The sequence below is a fragment of the Notolepis coatsorum genome, assembly GCF_963971535.1.
Source record: "Notolepis coatsorum genome assembly, chromosome: 13".
In the NCBI taxonomy this organism is placed as follows: Eukaryota; Metazoa; Chordata; class Actinopteri; order Aulopiformes; family Paralepididae; genus Notolepis; species Notolepis coatsorum.
In genome coordinates, this window is record NC_140177.1 from 120,263,994 (window position 1) to 120,279,077 (window position 15,084).

Below are 15,084 nucleotides of genomic sequence, written 5' to 3' on the forward strand. Positions count from 1 at the left end.
CACCTCCTTGCTGTGCAAAATGCTTACTGCACCTGGTATTCCCAGGCGGTCTCCCATCCAAGTACTAACCAGGCCCGAACCAGCTTAGCTTCCGAGATCGGACGAGATCGGGCGTGTTCAGGTTGGTATGGCCGTAAGCAAAATAACCTGCCGACAAAAGCCAACGTATAGATGGCAAGAAACAAATGCCATTAGTTTGAAAGACTTGGGGTGTTTTATGAGGGATCAGTAGCACCTCCTTGCTGTGCAAAATGCATACTGCACGTGGTATTCCCAGGCGGTCTCCCATCCAAGTACTAACCAGGCCCGAACCTGCTTAGCTTCCGAGATCGGACGAGATCGGCGTGTTCAGGTTGGTATGGCCGTAAGCGAAATAACCTGCCGACAAAAGCCAACGTATAGATGGCAAGAAACAAATGCCATTAGTTTGAAAGACTTGGGGTGTTTTATGAGGGATCAGTAGCACCTCCTTGCTGTACAAAATGCTTACTGCACCTGGTATTCCCAGGCGGTCTACCATCCAAGTACTAACCAGGCCCGAACCTGCTTAGCTTCCGAGAACGGACGAGATCGGGCGTGTTCAGGTTGGTATGGCCGTAAGCTAAATAACCTGCCGACAAAAGCCAACGTATAGATGGCAAGAAACAAATGCCATTAGTTTGAAAGACTTGGGGTGTTTTATGAGGGATCAGTAGCACCTCCTTGCTGTGCAAAATGCTTACTGCACCTGGTATTGCGAGCTGGTCGCCCATCCAAGTACTAACCAGGCCCGAACCTGCTTAGTTTCCGAGATTGGACGAGATTGGGCGTGTTCAGGTTGGTATGGCCGTAAGAGAAATAACCTGCCGACAAAAGCCAACGTATAGATGGCAAGAAACAAATGTCATTAGTTTGAAAGACTTGGGGTGTTTTATGAGGGATCAGTAGCACCTCCTTGCTGTGCAAATTGCTTACTGCACCTGGTATTCCCAAGCGGTCTCCCATCCAAGTACTAACCAGGCCCGAACCTGCTTAGCTTCCGAGATCGGACGAGATCGGGCGTGTTCAGGTTGGTATGGCCGTAAGCGAAATAACCTGCCGACAAAAGCCAACGTATAGATGGCAAGAAACAAATGCCATTAGTTTGAAAGACTTGGGGTGTTTTATGAGGGATCAGTAGCACCTCCTTGCTGTGCAAAATGCTTACTGCACCTGGTATTCCCAGGCGGTGTCCCATCCAAGTACTAACCAGGCCCGAACCTGCTTAGCTTCCGAGATCGGACGAGATCGGGCGTGTTCAGGTTGGTATGGCCGTAAGCAAAATAACCTGCCGACAAAAGCCAACGTATAGATGGCAAGAAACAAATGCCATTAGTTTGAAAGACTTGGGGTGTTTTATGAGGGATCAGTAGCACCTCCTTGCTGTGCAAAATGCTTACTGCACCTGGTATTCCCAGGCGGTCTCCCATCCAAGTACTAACCAGGCCCGAACCTGCTTAGCTTCCGAGATCGGGCATGTTCAGGTTGGTATGGCCGTAAGCGAAATAACCTGCCGACAAAAGCCAACGTATAGATGGCAAGAAACAAATCCCATTAGTTTGAAAGACTTGGGGTGTTTTATGAGGGATCAGTAGCACCTCCTTGCTGTGCAAAATGCTTACTGCACCTGGTATTCCCAGGCGGTCTCCCATCCAAGTACTAACCAGGCCCGAACCTGCTTAGCTTCCGAGATCGGACGAGATTGGGCGTGTTCAGGTTGGTATGGCCGTAAGCGAAATAACCTGCCGACAAAAGCCAACGTATAGATGGCAAGAAACAAATGCCATTAGTTTGAAAGACGGGGTGTTTTATGAGGGATCAGTAGCACCTCCTTGCTGTGCAAAAAGCTTACTGCACCTGGTATTCCCAGGCGGTCTCCCATCCATGTACTAATGGCGGGGGCACCCTGGAGTAGTTGGCCTTAACGTCCATTCACTCGCTCTTAACAACGCTCCATTCCCTTAACGACCATCCACTCCCTGTTTACAAAACCATGTATTATTTTGGCCATATGTGGCGCTGTTGCGAGTTTGTGGATGCTGCGCTGCTGTATCCACATTTAGGAGAAAAAGAACAGAAGAAGAGATCCGTTTGGCAGAGCTGGAGAAAGTAACGTTTTTCATTCAACCTGTTAAAGTTTGAAGGTGAGTTTAAACTACTAAATAAGATCCGATTCCTAAACACTGTCACAACAGCAGTCATATTGTATATTTTCAACAATACGTTTGTTTACCAATAGGTTATTGGGTTTGTACCGAGTGACTGAGTTCGTTTTTTCTCAAATGTAAACTACAGTATAAGATCCCAACAATGTCACAACAGCAGTCATATTGTATATTTTCAACAATACGTTTGTTTACCAATAGGTTAAACTGTTTTTTAGCGTTTGTGTTGGCAGTTTCAACAGTTGGATGTACTCGGTGAAGCTGACTGAGTCGTGTTTTGTTTCTGCACAGCAGATCTTAACGATAATACATTGTGTCCTATCTATCTATCTCACTATCTATCTGCTATGCTTTTATTTTTTACTCCGTTTATTTGATCAGGGACAGTGCATATCAATCAACAGTTATACATTTATAAATGAATACAAATTAAAAACTGTAAATATGCCAACATTAGCAGGGTTGCTAGTTTTCAGTTGTAGTCCCTGGGCTAGATGTTTAAAGCCCAACCTCCAGGTTAAACCCTACTGATCAATTATGGGTAGTTTACATCATTGGTATATAATTATATATATATCTGTACATATCTCTTACCTACTCTTACTAGTTACACTGCTGGTCAGAATGACTTACTACCATAGTGTCTTTATACCTGTATCACTGTACATATTAATACTATATCTAAATCTGTATATCTCTTACCTACTCTTACTAGTTACACTGCTGGTCAGAATGACTTACTACCATAGTGTCTTTATACCTGTATCACTGTACATATTAATACTATAGCTATATCTGTACATATCTCTTACCTACTCTTACTAGTTACACTGCTGGCCAGTATGACTTACTACCATAGTGTCTTTATACCTGTATCACTGTACATATTAATACTATATCTATATCTGTACATATCTCTTACCTACTCTTACTAGTTACACTGCTGGCCAGTATGACTTACTACCATAGTGTCTTTATACCTGTATCACTGTACATATTAATACTATATCTAAATCTGTACATATCTCTTACCTACTCTTACTAGTTACACTGCTGGCCAGTATGACTTATACCATAGTGTCTTTATACCTGTATCACTGTACATATTAATACTACAACTCTGTACATACATGTAGTACTCATAGTACTAATTTATATATGTTATACCCAGTTTAACCACCTGTACAGTGTATATTACTATTTCACGTTACTGCTACATAGTCACTCTGGTTGGATGCCAAACCTCTTTTAGTTGTACTGTACTTGTGCTGCATGATGACAATACATTACAATCTGCACTGAATTAGTCACAGAATGTTTTGGGACTAGAAGGTTTACAGGGTTAACCGGCTGTCGTGTGGCAGTGAAAGGGTTAACCTTCTGTGTATTGTTGAAGGTTTAGTCCACATTGTTTATTGAACAAAAATACAACATGAAGGTTGGCCTTTAAGCCAGAAACAATAGTACTGTTACGTGACATACGATATGCAAATATACAGTAAGGAACCTGACGCAAACTTTGCCATCACAACCATTGAACTATTATAATAGTTAGGATCTATGGGTAACAGTACTGTATATTTGCATATCGTATATGTCACAAATGTAACAGTACTATATACCTGTATGTCATGTATGTCCCTATGTCATAAATGTCATGATGTCATGTATGTTGTGTGTGTCATAAATGTCACTATGAATTGAAAATAGGGGACCCTGATGTAAACAAGACAAACGTCTTTCTCTGGTCTGCATCCCCTTAACAATTGTGTGTATTGAGCCGTACTGTATTGTACCCATTCTGCAATCTGTTAAATAAAGTTTTCATTCATTCATTCAGTGAGATGCTGGAGAAGCAGCAGCAGCAGCAACAACAACAGCGGCTCCCCAAGACAAGAGGACACACAACTGCCTCGCCTGTGGTCAGCCAAAGTCCCGGTTCCTCAGAGATGGCTCCACCATCCACTTTTTTTTTTATCAGACTGGAGCGGTGAGATACTGTACTTTTACTGCTCCACTAAGGTCTTCCAGACCTATGCAGCAGAAGGACTCACCAATCCCAGGATGCCATTCCAGGACTTTGTTGAGACAGAGTTTTTTCAGAGGGAGTTGGAGGCCTGGAGGGATGTCTTTATTCTCCTTTATTTTATATATCAGAGGATTTTATAGTATGTCTGCACTTTATGTGCTCATTTCATCATTCATGTATTTTACATTCTACTAAAACTGAATCAAACCATAAACAAGGTGGCCCTAAAGGATGTTAGATCCTAATGTGAAAAACTGTGATTTTATATGTCTGCTCATTTGACTTATTTCAACTTTTATCTTTACGCCCCACTATCTGCTGGGTGCATACTATAACCTTATCATGTTTTGTAACAGATTACAGAAGCATATTGGAACGTGAGGTTCTGATATGAATTGATTAATATATCTGCATTATTTTATCCCACTTTATGCTTTGCTCTTGCTGCTTGTTTTACACTGATTTTATGTTTTATTTCTTACTGATGTAAAGCACTTTGAACTGCAATCCCCTGTATGAAAGGTGCTATACAAATAAAGTTATTATTATTATTATTATTACTGAGACACAGTTCTTTCAGATAGATAGTTTTTAAACCAGCTCAAAGCCGTTTTACCAAGACCTATATGCAGCCAAGCCTCTGCAGTAATGCGTGATCCACAGAGTCAAACGCTTTAGACAGATCAACAAACAATGCTGCACAGTGTTTTTTCTTGTCTAGTGCTTCAATTATGTCATTTGAGACTAGCATAGTCGCTGAAGTACTATGGATCTGAAGCCTGACTGAGACTTGTTAAGAATATTATGGTCAGCTAGAAACTCTTTCAGTTTGTTTACAAGCGATTCAAAGACTTTGGCCATTACAGACAATCTGGAAATAGGGCGATAATTATTTAGGTCAGAGGGGTCTCCGCCCTTTAACAAGGGGAGAACCATGGCCGACTTCCATGAGCTAGGTAATTCACCAGATATGATATGAACATTTCCTGATGACGCTGCCATTTTAGCTCTAATTAAGAATGACAGTGACCTAGCTGACTATTATTTGGAAATCCAGTGGTTTGTAAACTGGTGCGACAATAACTGTCTGGTTTTAAATGTTAAGAAGACTGAGGAGATGGTGTTTGACCCCAGAGGTGTTGGGGACCACAGGCCTGTGGTCATCCACACACAGTCCTCCTGTGCATAAATTAAGAAACATGATTTAAGTTGACAAAAACCTCTGCCGCTACAATCTAATGATAATCTAAATATGTGCAACAAGGAGAGACGGGGACAGAATTAATGAATGAAAACTTTATTTAACAGATTGCAGAATGGGTACAATACAGTACGGCTCAATACACAAAATGTTTAAGGGGATGCAGAGCAGAGAAAGACATTTGTCTTGTTTACATCAGGGTCCCCCATTTTCAATTCATAGTGACATTTATGACATACATGACATTTATGACAAGGACATACATGACATACAGGTATATAGTACTGTTACATTTGTGACATACGATATGCAAATATACAGTAAGGAACCTGACACGAACTTTGCCATCACAACCATTGAACTATTATAATAGCTTTACTATTATAATCTAAATCTGTGCAATATTCATGTTTATTTAGTGATATTCATGTTTATTGATTCAACATAGGTGTTTATCTTTGATAATGTATGACAGGCTTTTGCCCCGACCGGGATTCGAACACGGCTGCACGAGAGCAGTTCAGCTCCTTGGACAGCGTGACAAATGCACCCCATTTCATTGGCTGTCAGTCTGTTACACCTATACACGGCTGGCCCCCGCGGGCAGGGCATTAACCAGGTGAGCTATACAAGCTGTCATGATTTGTGACTGACTAATCCATCATTTACACTTTTCAAGTGCTAATTGCGGTATTCGTCCATTATTTGGCATTAATAAATCAGATATCATGCGTGTGTGCTTTTGTGTGTGCGCTCTCGCGCTGACTCGTTAAGCCTTTCCCTACGCATATTCATTTCTGGAGCATTTCTTTATCCACTCTGGCGTGATGGTGTATTGTACTCGCAAATTGCTTCCTGTTGAATGAATCGGTTGAGTGCAGTGCCGACTCGCTACTTACGAGGGGGGCGTAATAGTGTAGGTCAGTGGCCAATCAGATCGCGCAAACCGAACGCGGAAGGACAACCACCTTGGGGAAAGTATTCACACGTACCGCGCGCGTGAATACCAAACCAAGCCGCATTTCTCGGAGACGCTCTCTGATTGGCCAACGCCTGTTTCTACACTGGTTAAGCTTAGGCACTCTTCGAAGTTGGTTATGGTTAGAGTTTGTCTTAGAGCGTGACGGCAAGTTCTTTCGACGGTTAAGCTTAGGCACTCTTTCGAAGTTGGTTAAGGTTAGAGTTTGTCTTAGAGCATGGCGAATTGGCGATAGAACGCCAGGTAGTTTGCAGGCTGTTTGACGTGGAAATGGGCAAAGACACAGCTCATCACGGATTGGGCAAACACGTCAGTGGCCAATCAGAGACTGTCAGTCAGTGCCAATCAGAGAGCGTCTCCGAGAAATGCGTCTTGGTTTGGTATACACGCGTACCGGGGACTGTACATTAGGAGGGGGTGGGTGGGAGAGATATATACATACGGTGGTGAGGAGACTGTACATTTGGAGGGGGTGGCTGGGAGAGAAATATACATACAGTGGGGAGAGAATATATACATGCGGTGGGGAGGAGACTGTCTATTAGGAGGGGGTGGGGGGTTTGGACATTTACAGTGGCCAGTTTCGAATTGCAGCCTCCCGTAGGTGCTCTTTAAGAGCGGTTTTGAATGTGGGTAGGGATTCACATTCCGTTACAGCTTTGGGTAGGGCGTTCCACATTTTTGTGGCATAATTGCGAAACGTGTTTAGTCCCTTGAGGGCGAATAGAGTTACGAGGTTTAGACAGATGATGTTTAATGCTTTCTCATTAAGGGTGTAAAGGTACACATATAGGAATATGTTACAGGTTAGAAACTGTGGCTCAACAACTTACAGTACTGTATATTTGAATACCGTATATGTCACATGTATCGGTACTAAATACCTGTATGTCCCTATGTCGATATGAATTGAAAATGGGGGACCCTGATGTAAACAAGACAAACGTCTTTCTCTGGTCTGCATCCCCTTAACAATTGTGTGTATTGAGCCGTACTGTATTGTACCCATTCTGCAATCTGTTAAAATAAAGTTTTCATTCACACTCAAATCTGTGTTAATTTTTTATTTTGCATACTAATGTTCTGTGTCTTGAGTCGTACTTGTATTGAAAAACTGATTTTATATGTCTGAGGAGAAGACTGGTACTCATCATCTTCGTCTCCACAAAGTACTGGGGGGTGTGAGACATATTTCCTTTAGAGTGAAAGAAAAATGACATGTGAACAAGTAGGCTATGTTGTGTGCCAGGTTAATGTACTCTGCTATTTTTGTATCACAAACAGGGCTGTATATGTACAGTTTATTCCCCCTCAAATGTATATACTCTATTATTACTATATATACTCTACTATTTTTGTATCACAAACAGTGCTGTATATTTGTAGACCTCTTCCAATGTACAGTTTATTCCCCCTCAAATGTATATACTCTATTATTACTATATATACTCTACTATTTTTGTATCACAAACAGTGTTGTATATTTGTAGATCTGGTATGTCATAAATGTCTAGTATATTTGTAGATCTGGTATGTCATACATTTCTAGATGTAACATTACTGTCTATCTGTACGTCATGTTATGATGAATTGAAAATGGGGGACTCTGATGTAAACAAGACGAAAGTTGTGTATGTCGTAAACGAGAGAGAGAGAGAGAGAGAGAGAGAGAGAGAGAGAGAGAGAGAGAGAGAGAGAGAGAGAGAGAGAGAGAGAGAGCGAGAGAGCCTCCCCCCCCTCATCCGCATGCGCAGTAGTGCAAAGACTTGTCCAGGCCACAATACTTGTCCACGCCACGAAGCCCCGCCTCAAACCCGTCCACGCCACGAAGCCCCGCCCAGACGTTGGGCTCTGTGGCACTGCAGATATTATACCCTACTCGAAATGGCCTGCTGCACCTTTAAGAGCTCCTACGCGCTTGATTTGCCATTGACACAAGCCACGTCCACACAGGTATGCCGTATGCATTGTAGTCTGACCTCGCAACTGAAACTTTTATACACAAACTCGGACGGTGCTTCGGGGAGAAAAAGGCGTCAAATAACCATGTTCCCAGTGTATTGTTCCTGTTCTACCCCACCTGAAATAAACAGGCAGTCCCACCCGAGCGAAGTAGTAATCCGATCCTCGAGGTCCGCGTCAGTTCTGGTAGAACTTGTTTGACAACTCTCTCGGCGACGACCCGCTTTATAATCCAGTGCTCCAGAGTTTCCATGGTCTCTTCTCGCATTGTTTCTAGCCTATTATTTATATTTACAAGTTACAACTCTACAGTTTCTGTTGCCCTGGCACTGCGTTGAGGTAGGTGAGCCTGCCTATTGTCGCCATCTGTTCCCGGTGCTTTCATTTGACTTGTAAACCATTCCTGTGTGTTTAATACAATGAAGCACGTCAGCACAACGACTCTCTTGCTTTAGTTTGTATGAAACAGACTATCTTGCTTTAGCTTGTATGAAACAGACTCTCTTGCTTTAGTTTGTATGAAACAGACTATCTTGCTTTAGCTTGTATGAAACAGACTCTTGCTTTAGCTTGTATGAAACAGACTATCTTGCTTTAGTTTGTATGAAACAGACTCTCTTGCTTTAGTTTGTATGAAACGGACCCTCTTGCTTTAGTTTGTATGAAACAGACTCTCTTGCTTTAGTTTGTATGAAACAGACTCTTGTTTTAGTTTGTATGAAACAGACTCTTGCTTTAGTTTGTATGAAACAGACTCTTGCTTTAGTTTGTATGAAACGGACCCTCTTGCTTTAGCTTGTATGAAACAGACTCTTGCTTTAGTTTGTATGAAACAGACTCTCTTGCTTTAGTTTGTATGAAACATACTCTCTTGCTTTAGTTTGTATGAAACGGACCCTCTTGCTTTAGTTTGTATGAAACAGACTATCTTGCTTTAGCTTGTATGAAACAGACTTGCCGAGTTTATTCACGGTCAGATCTGAACTGCGCACGGTATGACCAGTGTTGCGTTGTTATTATGGACTGAGCCGGCACGCAGGATAATGACGCCGCGCGCGCGCACACGCACGCGCGGCCCCGCGCGCATGCGCATATGTTCCCTCGCGCACAATAATACACTTTGTTTGTATAGCCTTTCATACAGAAACTGCAGCTCAAAGTGCTTCACAACAGAATTAAGACAGGCATAAAATGAGCACATAAAGTGCAGACATATAAAATCAGTTTTTCACATTAGGATCTAACATCCCAACAGGCAACCTTGTTTATGGTTTGATTCAGTTTTAATATAAATAATAAAAATAAAGAAGATTAATTAATTATCTACTCAGTCCCGAAGTTTGTGATGTAGATATGGAATGTCCCGGGTTGCTGCTGTTTGCAGAGTGTGTTGTTGTCCGGGGGTGAGTGGTGGTGGGTGGGGGGTTGAATCAAAACAGTTGTCAATTCGGAATTGACGGCTGTTTTGATTTGGCCCTTCGTTCGCCGTCGTTCACCTTTGGACGGCGGTGCACTCTGTGGGCAGCGGCAACTTGGGACGTTCCATATTTACATCACAAAGAGTCCCAGACTGGTTGAAGACACCAGCCTATAGCGGCTATTGTTATGATAATGCGAGGTAGCGCCGGGGCCCGGGAGGCAGGTAAACACAACGAGCCGAGTCGAGGGCAGCGCGTTCTCGCGAGCGCGTGCATGTGCGTGCACGCGCTTCTGCTCAAATCTTTAATACTCAGTGAGGTAGCACACCGTGCTACCCCGTCCCATGAACAACGCATGCCTGGGTATGACTGTTGCTTCCCCTTGTGTTTTTGTCATAACTAACTCCGTACGCTATGAAATAAGTGTCAAGTGTCAAGTCACAAAGTAAATACAGTCTCTGTCTCTCCTCTGTCTGTCTGTCCCCCCCCCCCCCCTCTCTCTCTCTCTCTAGGTCAGTATGCACTTGTTGCGTAGAGACAAAGCTGTGGCAGCGGGCACCCCAGTGGTCCCTCGACTCCCTCCAAGACCCGCCAGCAGAGAGGTACGTTTGTTTGTTTATTGTTTTGTTTGTTTGTGCTCGCATTCAAGTAACGTTCTTAATTGTCTACAAAACGCGTATGTCGCTTTGGATAAAAGCGTCAGCTAAATTACTAAATGTGACTTGAACTGCATTTAATTCATTATTACCAGGAGCTGGACAACCCCATCCCACACAGCCCCAGTCAAGGTCGCTGTCGGAAAGTGGTGGTGGTGGTGTTGTCCAGCAGGGAGCACTCTCTGTCCTCTGGACTTGTCAGTAACAATGGCCCTGTTATGGTGATGGGGACACCATACAGCTGCGAGTGCCGTCCTCTCGGACGAGACGCTAAACCGAGGTCCTGACTGAATTCGGTCGTTACAGAACCCAGGGTGTCTATCGCAAACAGTAGGGGGTTCCCAGACGTTCCTGGCCAAATTCCCCATCAGGTCTCTGACAACAAGGCCACCTAATCATCCCTTCCCCTGAATTGGCTGATATCAATCCCTGTCTCCTGAGCCGTTCAGCCATTGTGTAGTGTGATGTGTGCCGGGTGCCAGTGTATGGCAGCCATTGAGCCTGCGTATCCCAAGTTTGGGTGCTACCAGTGGTGGTAAGGGAGTTTCCACCCTACATTGTGGGGAGCGCTTTGAGTGTCTAGAAAAGCACTATATAAATGCAATGGCCATTGTCGTATAGTAGGTTATAATGAAACGTTTGTTTAAAACATGCTTTTTCATGCAGGTTTCTCCTACAGTCAGTAAAGCTTCTTCTACAGACTCGCTGGAACAAGGAGGCGCCCCGGATTCTGCAAAGGTGAGGGTGGTGATGAAGATGATGATGATGGTAGTAGTAGGAAGGGGAGTGGTCCACCACTGCAGGCGTAAAGGGGCACTTCACCAGAAAAAACTGCTGATTTATTCACGCATCCAAAAACACACATTAATTTAGTTTGACAGTTACAGGGAGTATATTTGTTTGAATATGGCCACCAGTGATCATCGGGGACATTGACTCCTTTTAATCATGTTAATTACAGCTCAATGAAATGATGTAGATGAAAACATAATACCTTCTCTTATAGGGACTGCTGCCTTATCATTTCATTATTGAGCTGTAATTAATATAACACAAGGATTCAATGTCCCTGGTGACATAACCGGTGGCCATATTTAAAATGTACTCTCAATAACTGTTTTTGGATGTGTGTGAGATTGGGTGAAGTGGCTCACATAATAGCTTTAGGTTGAGAGAGTGATGTAACTACTTCTGGGGTTGGAAAGCAACTTCAGGGAATCATACTTTAATTATTTTCTATGTTTGATGATGTCTGAGCCATAACCCATTTTGTGTCCCGTGTTCTGTGTCAGAGCCCTGGTGTGTTTAAAGGAGTCATGCAGAAGGTCAACCCTTTTAAATCTGCCTCTCAGGTAACAAAGCACTCTAAACAACACTCCATTGTTGTAACCATGACCTCTATTAGGGACGGGCTCGAGTAATGTTTTGCTGAGTGGTGCTGAGTACCAAGTATCTCATCTCATGGCCCACCAAGTATCTCATGATGATGCAGCGTTGATACCATTCAGCACCACATACAGTATCTGTGTGAAGCTGGCTTTTCATCCATGACAGCTCTGAAAACAAAATATAGGGCCAATTTGAAAGGTCACGATATTGGTGTTATTTCAATAAATTTAAACATGGCCCATTTCATGACTATTTTGTTGGGGGGGGGGGGGGGGGGATATTTTGGTCCACAGAAAAAGTTTGAGAAGCACTGTCTTAAAGGGGCTATGCACTGCTATTCCTAGCACTATTTGGGCAACTTTACACAATTCCTGTTAGTCTATTGAAGACATTTGTAATTATTTTTTTCAAAAAAATTCATTGTTTTATATTTCTAATCAAGTACTCGAAACCATCATTTTTCAGCCTCGAGAAATCAGGCTGTTATGGCCTGGCTCCGCCCATAAGCACTTTGAGTGACAGTCAGACCACAGTCTGCACTGGTAGAGGGAGGGAGGAAGGGGGGGGGGGAAGAGAGAGAGAGTTCAGTTCAGAGTTTTTATTTGCCACATGGAATAATACAATCATAGTTTCTTCATTAAAAAAATCATAAATAGTCATTCCATGGACAAAAGGAGCAGGAAGAAGAATAAATCTTATAGTTATATAGTTACCTGCCCCTTATTCCTAAACGAACATGTATTTTCTTAATGGTCGGCGTATAACCTTATTTACACAAATAATCATTTATACCATGAGAGAGAGAGAGAGAGAGAGAAGCCCCTCCCTCTCTCTTCCTTTTTTTCTTTCTATCACTCTCCCGTTCGGAGGTGTGTGTCGCGCGGACCTCCGTGCGGCAGGTCCCCCCCCCCCCCCCCCCCAAGTGCCCCCTCTCTCTCCCTCCCTCCTTCTCTCTTCCTTTCTGTCCTTTCTCTCCCACTCGGCTCTCGCTGATGAGACGAGGCAACTTTTTTCTTTTCTTTCTTTCAATCTCCCGTGTGGCGCGTGGCCGGCAGGTACCACCCCCCCCCCCCCCAAGTGCCCCCTCTCTCTCCCTCCCTCCCTCCCTCTCTCTTCCTTTCTCTTGGCTCCCTCTCGGCTCTCTCTTCCTCTCGGCCCCGCAGCCCCACTCGCTGTCTAGTCTAGGTAGAATGGGGGCGGGCATTAGCTCCAACCACAGAGCCAATCGCATCACTGTGTCTATCCACAGCGCCCAGTGACGTGCTCAGGGACTTCAAATCAAAATGACCCGATTTACTAGAGGCACAGAGGGGTTGGGCTGAAACGGAGCAATTCGCCAATATGGTATTTAGACCCTAAAACACATTGATACGAACTCCTATTACTATAATACAATGCTAGAGACTGAAAAATGACATTTATAATGCATGGGACCTTTAAAGAGCATGGCAGCAGCAATAACCAGATATAACGAGTCACACACTACTTAACTGCTTCGCAGACATAACTCCACAGCAATATACCCAATGCTTTAATGTGTATTATAATAATAATAATAATAATAAATGTTATTTGTATAGCACCTTTCATATGAAAGAATTGCAGCTCAAAGTGCTTTACAGCAGAAAAAAAGACAAAATGATCACATAAAGTGCAGACATATAAAATCAGTTTTTCACATTAGGATCTAGCATCCCAATAGACCACTTTGTTTGTGGTTTGATTCTATGGCATAAAATGACATAAAACGAGCATAAAAAAGATAGCAGCAAGGTAAGGAAAATCACAGTTTTAAATGATGTAAGAATAAAACAAGCATAAAAATATGGCGGCAAAGTAAGGCAAATCACAGTTTTTCACATTAGGATCTAACATCCCAATAGGCCTCTCTGTTTATGGTTTGATTCTGTTTTTAAAATGGGCAGTAATAAGAATAAAAATTTAATAGACGAGAGTAAAAAAGTGCAATAAAATAGCCCTCATTTACAATACAATAATCTGGTTGAAGCGGGCTCCTCAGTTACTTTACAGGATATGGTTCCGAGTTACTTTACAGAACAGCAGAGCAGCTCAACTTTGAGTTTCTCTACAAAGGTACCTTTACAAAGGTATTGTCAGTCAAAACATTTGGTTACCATTTGTAATAATAGACCTGTCTCAAACCCTGCCCTCTTTTCTTGATCCTCCAATCACAACTGTCGCTTACCTCGGACAAACCAAGTTTGTCCGAGGTAAGCGACAGTTGTGATTGGAGGATCAAGAAAAGGGGCAGGGTTTGAGACAGGTCCATTGCATTACCTCCACTCTGTCTGCAGCAGGTCTCGTAACGGCACGTCCATATCAATAGTCTATGAACACTACGCAAAGTGGGCGACATGTTGTTGGCACAATTTGGAAATGCACCAACATGAGCCGCTGATATTTTAGATGCCGCTAAGCTAGCTGTGTTCCTACACAACAAACACATCGCTCCACAGCTTCCAGTGTTGTCTTCCTGCAACAACTCGATTTCAAAGCGAGGTTTCTGTTTCAGATTAATCTGAAATCGTTAAGTGAGAAATCATACTCACCATTTGATTTTTATCATTAATTTAGACATAACTGAACCCTTGCACCGAAGAACCATAAACGTCCTTTTAGAATCTTTTTTTTTGGACAGTCCATGTATTTGCAGTTGTGAAGTTAATCAAAATCACTTGGTGTGTGAATGTGATATATCACCAGAAATTACTCAACATCTACTGTCTTTAACTATGAGTGAACACAACACTCTAACTTATCTTTAGATAATAAAGTACTCAACCTCTACTGTCTTTAACTATGAGTGAACACAACACTCTAACTTACCATCTTTAGATAATAAAGTACTCAACCTCTACTGTCTTTAACTATGAGTGAACACAACAATCTAACTTACCATCTTTAGATACTAAAGTTTGAAAACTTAAAACAGACTTATATGGTTCTTTATCTGAGTTACTCAAATGTGTATCATGATTCACAAAACATAGAAACCGAAACGGATAGAATATAATATATATATGGATATATTGCTCAATACTGTCTTTCTCCATGCAGACGTCTTCAACAGCGAGTAAAGCTCCATCTTCAGATTCTCTGGAACAAGGAAATCTACCAGAGTCTTCACAGGTGGGTAGATGATGTGCAAAATAAATCGGCAATGTTTTTGGGTGAAGTGGCCCACATAATAGTTTTAGGTTGAGAGAGGGATGTAACTACTTCTGGGGTTGGAAAGTAACTTCAGGG

At 42.6% G+C, this 15,084-nt stretch overlaps 1 protein-coding gene across 4 annotated transcripts in view; it reads left to right on the forward strand.

Moving 5' to 3' along the window:
- The first annotated feature begins 8,344 nt into the window (after nucleotides 1-8,344).
- Nucleotides 8,345-15,084, forward strand: part of LOC311239003 (uncharacterized protein) — a 70,991-nt gene continuing 64,251 nt past the window's right edge. For all 4 annotated transcript variants that reach the window (XM_084327220.1, XM_084327221.1, XM_084327222.1 and 1 more), the window contains exons 1-5: nucleotides 8,345-8,693; nucleotides 10,285-10,374; nucleotides 11,095-11,166; nucleotides 11,721-11,780; nucleotides 14,896-14,967. In XM_084327220.1, the coding sequence (XP_084183346.1) occupies nucleotides 10,291-10,374; nucleotides 11,095-11,166; nucleotides 11,721-11,780; nucleotides 14,896-14,967 (288 nt within the window). In that variant the 5' untranslated portion in view covers nucleotides 8,345-8,693; nucleotides 10,285-10,290. The remainder of the gene's footprint in view (nucleotides 8,694-10,284; nucleotides 10,375-11,094; nucleotides 11,167-11,720; nucleotides 11,781-14,895; nucleotides 14,968-15,084) is intronic.